Genomic DNA, 11056 nt, shown 5'->3' with positions numbered 1-11056 from the left:
ATATATAAAATATATATATATTAATAACAGTTTTGTAAAAAAACTGTTGCTATATAAGTGAAAAAAAAGTATTGTTATATAATAGTAATTAAGGTACTTAAATTGTATACTTAAGTTTTTTACCCTTTATGAAAAGGCGTAGAGATTGATGTTTTTTTAATTTGGAGGGTGTTTTTCAATTTGGAAGAAATAATGCAATAAAAAGATAGTGGATTGGTGTTTTGGGAAAACTTTCAAATAATAGATAATACTATATTAGATAAAATATAAAGTTAAACACCAAAATATATTATTCAAGTGACAAATTACTATATTTAAAGATATAAATAAATATATGTTACATATAATTATTGAACTATCTATATATATATATATATTTTAAAAGAGGTAGTTATTTACTTGCAATACATTACCTTAGATGTTGCTATAAAAACTCTATTTATAAATATGAAGATTTGAATGGTTTAATTCAAAGTTCTAAAATATTTCGATAAAAAAGTAGAAAATTTTTCTTTCTTTTTATTTAAATTTTATATACATTTATAATGTTCAATATTGTTTCAAGTGAAACTAAAATCTTTAATTCACTAATAAATTTTTGGGATAATTTAAGTGACCTCCCCTCAGGTTTCATCTCGTTACATTAATCTTCCTTATAGTTTACAACAATACATTTACCTTTCTTATTTTGATTTTTTAAAAACTATTTTTAAACCTATTTATCATAATATAAACAAAATTCAAATCAACAGATATACCATTTTTTAATATAATAAACTCTCTACATTAATTAATTCCATCAAAATATCATTAGTTTTACTCTTTTATTTATTTTATTAACTTTTTTTTTACTTGAATAAAAATAAAAATGAAGTAATAAGCTTACTCAGGGAGTATGTAGTACTTTATCTTCTTCGTTCCACTTCCTCTCTTACTTTGTGCTCTTTTGCTAAATCCTCTTTATTCCATTGACATATTCTTTTTAAAATTGCTAGATAGAGAATTTATTGTTTGGACATGAGTAGTCAAAATCTAATTCTTTTCATTTCTAATTTTTTCTTGATGGTAACAAAATAGAATGTAATTACCATTTTTCTTGATGGTGACGACAAGTGATTGTTAGGGCAGAAAGATGAAATTGACTCTGCAAATTTAAAAATAGTAGTAGTGATTCTTAAAAAGAATTAATTGCACGGGTAATATAGAATTATTTTTTCTGGTCAACTAATATGGGACAATTATTTTAACTGCCTGTTTAACCATGCGATATGAAATGATAATACGAAATCATGAGATGAAATTGAAGTTTTGTTTGGACATGCGATTTGAAATTTTTGTGTTGTGTATTTTCTCATAAACATAAGAATCTCATAATTGCCCCATTTTCTGCAATTACACATTTTCAGTGCATTAATTTTGTGTTAAATCAAACATATTGGAGTAGTGATTATCAAACATACATCACTAATTTTGTCTTTTTTCATATTAAATTGCTTTAAACTTTTTCATATGTAGCTGGAAGAGAAGTTTTTTTTATTATTATTATAAAAAACCAAAAAATAATTACTCCTTCCATTCTTACTTATATTCACCAAATCAATTCTTAGTTTATCATTTATATTCGCCAAATTTAAAGTAATAATAAATTTTAAAAAGTAATGATATGATTATAAATTTTATTTACATGTGAAATAAACGATTAGTAGATATAAATGTAGGGTTGTTTTACCAAAATATAAATTTGTGGATCAATTTTTGTATTTGAAAAATTCAAATCATAATTTTTGGAGAATATGATACTTCATCTCATAATATGAAATAATGAGTTGAAATCAGCATAAAATTACATGTCCAAATGCTGATTTCATCTCACTATTTCATATCGTGATATGATATCGCATGACCAAACACCTACTTAGTATAATCATCCACTAATATGGGATGGAGCAAATACAAATTAAGCAAAGTAGTACAAAACCATGATTAAATGTCCCTTCCCTTTGGAAAACTCAATTTAATACCTTATCACTAATAAAGTGCTAATTAATACTCCCTTTGTCCCTAATTACTTGTCAATTTTTGAATTGACAGACCTATTAAGAAAACAATGATTGACATAGTGAGTTTATCATTTTACCCATATTAGTATGAAGTAGATGAATTAAAAATTTAAGATTTTCAAGAAATTCTACCATTTTCAAAGTAATTAATTAAAGGTATAAATTGAGGTATATATGATATATGAAAGTGATGGCAACGAAGATGTAATATTGAAAAAATTTCTTAGATGAATTTTTCTGAGCACAAAATAGAGTGTTTAGTTGAATATTTATTAGTGTTAAAATGGAACACAGAAAGTGGTTGGACTACATGTAATTATGATAAACATTGATTATCATAGACAATTGATATACTTTTATAATCTTCGATCATCAACCAACCTCCAAATTCAATTTATTTAGATTAATAGTGAGTAGATTATGATGTTGTTTTACGACATTAGTAATAAATAAAATTACAATTCGCCAAAACAAATACTCTCTACTCCTATTAGTTATTTTCCTTTGTACCTTTACCCAAACAACCCCCTTATAAGTTGGTTCTTATAACTTTCTTTTGTGTCCCCGTTAGAAAGAAGGCCCAAAAAAGTTCATCATCTTTGGATTAAGACTCAAAGTCATCCTTGAATTTTCACATGGAGCACTAATAGTCCCTCATGTTTGCAATATTGGTGCATTTTTGGTCCTTCCCTAAACTTTTGCCTATTTTTAACATTAAATTTTATTCATGATTTTATGTAAGAAATGTCCCATTGTCTTTTTATATATTTAGTAGAAATAATAACTCTATGTGAGAGAAGGTAAGAAGAAGAACACTTTATTCTGTTCAGTAAAAATATTACTGCAGCTAAACTAAGAACATTTTAACATATGACATTGCAAGAAAAGAAAAATTTGTACTATTGTACGTGAAATCGTCGTGATGAACCTCTCGATTTTTACCTGCAATACGATTTTCTACTAAACAAAATAAGGTGTTTTTCCTTCTCACAATCTCTCACATAGAGTTATTATTTCTATTAAATATATAAAATGACGATTAAACATTCCAAATATAAATTATGAATAAAATTAATATTAAAAAATCGACAAAATTTTGAAAGAGAATTACAAATGCATCAATATTGCAAACATGAGAAACTATTAAAGCTGCATATCAAAACTCATACATGACTTTTGACTCTTAAGCCAAAAATATTTTGGGCCTTTTCTCTCCCCGTTACACAAACACCAATGAGGAAAATTCAACCAAATCAGAGAGATAACACAGAAGCTTAATTTTGAAAATGAGAAAATTCGATCCGTGGCCGATCTTTTTCCGCCGGGAATGGAGCCGCAACTGGCCGTTTCTGGTTGGTTTCGCCGTCACGGGCACTATCATCACCAAGATGTCCCTCGGCTTCACTGGTTTGTTTCTCAGTTATCTCGTTCGACCTATTTATATTGCCTGAATGTCTATACTTTCGTAATTGAATCTGATTTTCTTTGGTGATTGTTGATTTTTGCAGAGGAGGATGCAAAGAACTCTCGATTTGCGCAAAAGCATAAGAAGTAAGTCCTGTCCACTTGCAAATTAACCCTAAATTGAATTGATGTAGATGTATGTTGGTTCATATGATGTACTCTTCTCGTGTTTTCCGTTTCTGAGTCTTGAATTATCCATTTGTGTTATTTGTATTGTTTGTGATTATACGGGTGATGAGAAGCTAAAGCACATTGCTAATGTACCAGCAAAGTGCTGCGACAAGGTTACATTAAAAAAAAAAGGTAGTAATAAATATTACACTGATGAGTGTTGTTGGGAAACTAGTAATAAAACAAAATATACACGGGTAAAATTTCTTACTATAGTGATATTAGTTAGTTGCTCTTTTTCGCCCATGGTTTTTCCCCTTTTAAATGTTAGTTGCTCTTTTTTGCCCATGTTTTTTCCCCTTTTAAAAAAGGGGTTTCCACATAAAATTCTTAGTGTCATTATTTTTCTCATTTAATCCCCTATTATTTTGACTGAGTGTTTTTTTTATTCCTCCTTTCCCTACAAACTGGTACCAAAGCTTGGTTTGCAATATGTATATTTTTGGGAAAAACGATGAAAGTTAATACAAGTAGAATGATTACTTTGAATGACGTTAATTATGCCATTTGGAAGGGAAAGGAAGATTTGTTGTATGTTAAAAAAATTTATCAACCAGTCATTACCACTACAAAGCCTGATAATAAAACAAATAAAGATTGAAATTTGTTGCACAAAAAGGTTTGTGGATTTATTAGACAATGTGTTGAACCATATTTATGTAGAGACAGTAGACACATGCTCGGACCCTATGAGAGCATCTTGAAAGTTCATATGCTCGAAAGATTGAAAACAACAAAATGATCTTGTTAAAACAAATGCTAAGCTTAAAATATCATGTTGGTTCTCCAATGATAGATCATCTAAATAAATTTCAGGGTATTATGAGTTATTTGTTATGGGCATTAAATTTAATGAAGAAATTCAAGGTTTGCTTCTACTTCGTTCCCTACCAAACTTTGGAAAAACATTTAGAACTTCATTATCAAATTCTGCTTCGGATGGTGTGATCTCTATGAATTTCGCCAAGAGCAGCGTCCTGAACGAAGAGATGAGCAAAACAGAGAACATAATATAAGCCAAATCCAGAGGCAAATGTTGAATGTTATCAATGTGGCATGAAAGGGCACCCAAGAAGTTTTGCCGAAAGTTGAAGAAAGAGAACAAAGACAAAGAGGGAAAAAAGAAGATGGCAAAGACTTGAGCAAGAACTCTATGTACCATGCAAGGACAAAACACATCGACATGAGATATCACTGGATTCGTGAGCAAGTGTAGAGTGAATCATTTCACGTAAAAACGATTCACACAAGTGAAAATCCTATTGATATGTTGACCAAGGCTATACCAAAAGACAAGTTCAACCTATGTAGGGAACTTGTCAGCATGAGCTCTCTCCGAGAAGATATAGATATCTCCTTACCGGTGTGGTGCATGGAAGAGGGTGAGGTCAAAAAGGCATTCTTGCAGTAAATGTAGACTTTCTGCAAATGTTAGACATGTGTCACTTTGAATTGTTATTCCTTATTGATGTCATTAGTGGCATGAAAAGGGACAAAATTTTCTTATAAATAGAGCACTTCTGCTCATTTGTAAACACACCACAGAGAAGAAAAATATAGATAGAGTAGTAAGGTATTTCAAAGACAGACTAGGAAAATAGTCTGTGAAAGAAAAATATGGTTTGAGCGATATTTTAGTGAGGTGGAAAATCAAAAAAGATTATTTCATTTGAGTGCTCTCTCTGTCTTTTTTCTTCTCTATGGTGCATTTACATATGAGCAAAAGTACTCTATTTATAAAAAAAATTATTCGTTTTGATGTCACTGATGACATCAATAAGGAACAACAATCTAAAGGGACAGATGCCTACATTTGTACAAAGTCGCAAGAATGCCTTTTTGACGTTTGCTGCAATCCTGCAGCAAATGAAGTTGTTGCATGGATGGACCCAACAAGTGTAATGTAATGAAAAAAGAATCAAGCATGGCTTCAGGCTCTAGCACTTTAATTATGGACTTGTCAGTTGTCACTCTGTTACCTTAATTTGCTAAGCACGAATAGTTTGAGGTTGAGATTTTTCTCTTGTTATAATGCTCTAGACGCAGGGATATCAAAACCTTATGACCTGTAGGAACTATCACCTTATGGCATGGGAGAGGGATGAAATGTTAAAGAAACTAAGGGCGGCTAATGAATTGAAATTTAGCTATTAGGTTTTGATGACTATGTATAACAAGCTGTTAATTTGCAAAGTTTTGTTGTTGAGGGTAGAAAGCTTGTTTATGTTTGCATTCCCTATTGTTAATAGATGATCAAAAGTGAGATACTTTTTGTGAAGTGAGCCAGAGAATTTAATTTTGTAATACAGGAGTAACTTGTGGTCAAAGAAAGGATGTCTGCCATCGAACCATAATATATGTGAATACACAGGTAAACCAACAATCTCAGATGTAGCCAGGCAAAGTTTTAAAGTAGGAAACTTTTAGGTGTAATGTAGAGGAAAAAACTTACAAACTAATGCAAAGAACTGCAACCGGGTGGAATAGGATGCAGAGCCTAGTAACAAAGGAAATTTTCAGGTTAATAAACAGAACAAGAGACAGGCTAAAAGGTGAGCTGCAACGGCTTGATTGTCAGCTGTACAAAAATACAAAATCCAGAAGATCTGGTTGAGTCTGAAAGAATCTGTGGAAACGTAAGATTCAGAGTAGACTTAAATGAGTAAATGACTAGGAGTTTGAAGTGATGCGAAATTTCCAAGTTGTAATACAGATACAATTACTTCTGCTACAAAACAGAGATGAATTAAAGAAGAAGGGAGATAAGGCCAGCAATTTATCCGGTAAATCCTACTATTTTAGTTTGTCCAAGGGGAATGTCCCTGTGGAAACATTTCTAAAAGAATTCCACCAAAAATTGCTTTCGTCGAGTGGACTATGGTACATGAGGTCATCCTAACTCCTGGTAACCTGAAGAACAAGGGATGAATTTTCAGAAATAGATGCTACTTTTTTGAATAGGAGAAGATATGTGGAATATGTTTTTAGCTTGTCTGGAACAGTCATGAAAAGAAAAATTGATGTGCTAATGGTATAAGAAGCAAAGAAGACATGGGAGATAATACCATTGTACATAGCATATCAAAAGTTGGAAGGAGAGAAGCAAAATATAGGAAATGATACCATTGTACACAGCTTATAAAGAAGCAGGAGATGTTTTGAATAGGAAGCAGTGAAGAAAAATACTTAACTGCATGACAACAATTATTTTGGGGCAACCAGGGGTCCAGGACCATGTAGATGATGTGGGTATCTCTGTTGACCTTATCCAAATCTTTTTAATGCACCACATTGGTGCTTTAGCTTGTTATAAAAAGAAAAAAGTTAAGCGAAACGGACTTTAAAAAGTAACTGACTGTAAAGAAATAGGATTAAGGGATGTTGAGTTATTGTTCAGAAAGTGGGGAGCTAATTTTACTTTATTTGGTTTTCTCTGCATAATTAAAGCTTTGATCTACATGGTTTATCCTTTGGGTGCTTCTATTCTAAAAAACTTTAATTGACCTTGACCTATATATAAAGAATCATGTTTGAGTTGGCTAGAGCACAGAAAGAAAAACACGAGTCAGGTGCTGCTGTTGGACTATGTTGCCCAGACTCTTCAAAAATGTCGTTGAGTGTGTGTTAGATCCTCTGAAAGTAGTACGTTTTTTGGAGGATCCGACATGTTTGCGAGAGCATTTTCCGAGAGTCCGAGCAACATAGCTGCTGGACCTAACTGTGAACTAACTGGGTTTGTGACCCCCCTTGGTCTCTTTTAATGGGCTTATTCCATCACATGGATGGCCAATCTTGAAAATGTTTCCTCTTAGATGATTGCTTTCTGATTGGTTTTAGATATTCTTCTTAATATAATTAAACCTGACGTGTTGGGGGTACTATTCTTAGTATAACTCATCGACTGTTAATTGCAAATCAATTTCAAACTTTGGTTCAGCTGTACCATCTGTCATTATAGTGGAATGATATCATCATATGTTGCTTAAAACTAGGAGTTATGCTGAGGAGCAGTGTGATGAAATAGCCCACTTAAGGCAGTCATGATATTATCCCATAGAAGCGGGATAAAAGAATCCTTGGATTATTTTCTCTAATCTCTTAAACTCTCTGGATTATGTTGAACATGAATTTTATCTTTTTTTTTCTCATTAGTAAGTTAAACCCAAACCATCTGCTCTAATGGCTCTATTAAAGTTTAATGGTGCATCATATCCCATGGTGAAACTTGGTATCTAAAGTAAGATTCCTCAAGCCATCTGGCCCGGACTCCTTGGCTTCCTAATGTAAAGGAAAATTGCATTTCTCTCGGTTCATATTTGTTATACGAAACAATTTCTTATACAACTGGATTATCTTAATATGTAAAGTCACTAAACATCTAATTTGTTCTCTGTGCCTGCAGTTGAATCTCGTCATCCTTAAGGTTGCTGCTGTATCGAGGCTACCTTACTTGACAGCCTTTTTTTTGACTATCAAAGACAAATTCTGTATTGCATAAAACGTCTCCTGAATCGTTGGTGGAGAAACTCTTGTTACTGGAAGTTGAAAGCTGCATTTGTTTTCTGTTACTAACTGATCTAAGAATCTTACGTCTCCTAATAGTTTTGTTTGTGATTTGCATCTAATCCTAATATTTAAATTGATTTGCATCCTAATATCTTTATTTCTTTGCAAGACAATAAAAACACTATTTTCTATGAGGGCAAACATGATAAATTGGGGCCTAGTGTTTTTTGGTACATGAGTTTTTCTGGTTCACAGAACATGTCGTCTACATCAATTTCTTCATTCATTGTGGTAAGAGAAAAAATTGAATTTTCTAAAGTTTTTTACACTGTACTTTCACAAAGCCTCTAGTTTCTTACCATGCAAGACAATCGAAAGAGCAAAGATGCATGTAATTAGTTCGATCATTTTTCGTATTCTAATAATGCCAAATAGTTAGTTAGAATTGGAACGATAATAGATAGTCTAATTTGGAACTAAGCTAGTTGATTAAGCAAAGTTAAATTGGAAGAATCTGAGTAATGCAGAGTAGTGTAGTAGTGCTTCTTTAAATTTGGGAAGATGAATATATTTTGGACCAAAGTTCATATATCCAGAACCAACTACATAAAAATCCACTTTTATTGTAATTCTCAGCTCATTTCAACCACAAACTGTTACAAAAAGATCTGGTTCCTAAATAACATTTTTTAGCAATTGGTTCTGTAGGTTGAAATCAAGAATTAAATGGCAAAATATCAAACAAAATGACAAGTCACACTCTTTACCTAACACATCCCTCTCAACCTACTCCTATTATCGCACTCGTTTTTCTCATTTGGCCCAAATACGTCTTAGCTCGATTTACCAAAATTTATGCAATTTATATATTATATAAAATTTAAGCAAGATTCGAAGAGTGATTTTATATATTTTCGGATAAAGTGCTATATTTGATAAATGAAAAACTCCTATATATATGGGGGAAAAAAATTCCCTTTATAGATTAGTTACAGTAAAAATAGCGGGTAAATATTTTTGGGAAGAAGCATCTCAATTTGACATCTCATACACGTACAAACGTAACCCACCAACCAACCGACGCTCCATTATTTTGAGAAGAAAGCCTTTCTTCTTCATCATCAATTTTCAGCTCATTGCTCTGCACCTTCCTTTTTTTGTATTTTTGTAATATACACATATTGCGTTTCCTCTCTTTATTTTTGTTACATTACATATTAATATTCTGAGATCGAATTGCTGCTATTGTAATTTTTCTGAAAAAATTATGGATGAATTTGGCGTTTTGGTTGAGAGATATGGCGTCAAAGTTCAAGGAGGCAAGTCAACGCCCATGGCCAATTTGAAGGCGAAAAACAATTCCAGCAATGGTTTTCCGTCAAATCTCGGGTTTAATTCGGGTCAAAACACCGGGTACAGCTCCGGGGATCCATTTGCGAATGATCTCGATGGAATTTTCAGGTCTAAGACTTCGCCGAACTACGATGATAATGATATTTTTGGAGGTGTGTTTGCAAATTCAAAGCAGCAGCAGAATAATGTGGATATTGAATCAGTATTGGGAGGTTCGAGTTCGGGTTATAATAATAACTACGCTAGTAAGAATGTGAATGATGATTTTGATTTGTTTGGTACGGAACCAAAGAGGAGTGACTCGATTGATGATTTGTTTGGGAATTTGGGATTGAAATCGGATGGTTTGAAGAAAGATCCTGCTGGAAAGAGGTCAGAAAGTGATGATTTGATTCCTGGATTTGGTGATTTTAGCTCCCCAAGTTATAGGTATGTGTATTTAGTTCAATTGCTTACCATGAGTATTTAAATTTTCAATTTTCTTTGCCCTCTGTTTATGTTTTAGCCTCAGAAGTTAGAACTTTCCAGTTGATCCACAATTTGTTATGTTGGTATATTGTTAGTTTTGTGAACTGTGACCTGAAACTGAAAGCAAAATGGTTGTTTGCTTCATTATTTAAAGTAATTATTAACTGAATCCTAGGCTAGAAACATCATATGGATTTCTGCTATGAGTTGAGAGCTCACTATAAAATTAAGGGAAAATTGTATATAATGGCAAACTATTAATTCAAATTAAATGGTATAATCACACTTTGATTTAATTGTGTCATGTAGCAAACTGTTTGCCAGCGCCTCTCTCCCTCAAACTCTCGCTCGCCACTCTCCTCTCTCGCTCACTCTCTCTGTGCTCGCCTCTCTCGCTTTATACACAGAAGTGTATAAATTGCGTTTCTGTTTGTATAAAGCGAGAGAAAATTGTATATACACATGCAAATACATATATATTCGTCCTATACACTTATAATTATACAATAAAAATATTCCCCTGCCCCCTGCCCAGTTCTCTTTTGTCTTTCTCTCTTTCTCGTTTTATACAACAGAAGTGTATAAATTGCATTTCTGTTTGTATAAAGCGAGAGAAAATTGTATATACACATGCAAATACATATATATTCGTCCTATACACTTATAATTATACAATAAAAATATTCCCCTGCCCCCTGCCCAGTTCTCTTTTGTCTTTCTCTCTTTCTCGTTTTATACAACAGAAGTGTATAAATTGCATTTCTGTTTGTATAAAGCGAGAGAAAATTGTATATACACATGCAAATACATATATATTCGTCCTATACACTTATAATTATACAATAAAAATATTCCCCTGCCCCCTGCCCAGTTCTCTTTTGTCTTTCTCTCTTTCTCGTTTTATACAACAGAATTGTATAAATTGCGTTTCTGTTTGTATAAAGCGCGAGAAAATTGTATATACACATGCAAATACATATATATTCGTCCTATACACTTATAATTATACAATAAAAATATTCCCCTGCCCAGTT

At 32.3% G+C, this 11056-nt stretch overlaps 2 protein-coding genes across 2 annotated transcripts in view; both read left to right on the top strand.

Moving 5' to 3' along the window:
- Positions 1-3247: 3247 nt before the first annotated feature.
- On the top strand, positions 3248-3615 carry LOC102581179 (uncharacterized). The gene is made up of 2 exons (XM_006365478.2): positions 3248-3467; positions 3569-3615. The coding sequence occupies exons 1-2, from the start codon at positions 3347-3349 to the stop codon at positions 3613-3615; spliced, it is 168 nt and encodes a 55-aa protein (XP_006365540.1). The 5' UTR covers positions 3248-3346.
- A 5474-nt stretch (positions 3616-9089) lies between these two features.
- The window catches only part of LOC102580840 (auxilin-related protein 1), an 11980-nt gene continuing 10013 nt past the window's right edge, over positions 9090-11056 (top strand). Inside the window, exon 1 of the mRNA XM_006365477.2 lies at positions 9090-9983. Coding sequence (XP_006365539.1) covers positions 9469-9983 — 515 coding nt within the window. The 5' untranslated portion in view covers positions 9090-9468. The remainder of the gene's footprint in view (positions 9984-11056) is intronic.

The sequence above is a fragment of the Solanum tuberosum genome, unplaced genomic scaffold (assembly GCF_000226075.1).
Source record: "Solanum tuberosum cultivar DM 1-3 516 R44 unplaced genomic scaffold, SolTub_3.0 scf00558, whole genome shotgun sequence".
NCBI lineage: Eukaryota > Viridiplantae > Streptophyta > Magnoliopsida > Solanales > Solanaceae > Solanum > Solanum tuberosum.
The sequence above is the reverse complement of the archived record's forward strand: the minus strand, read 5'-3'. Positions and strand labels throughout refer to the sequence as shown.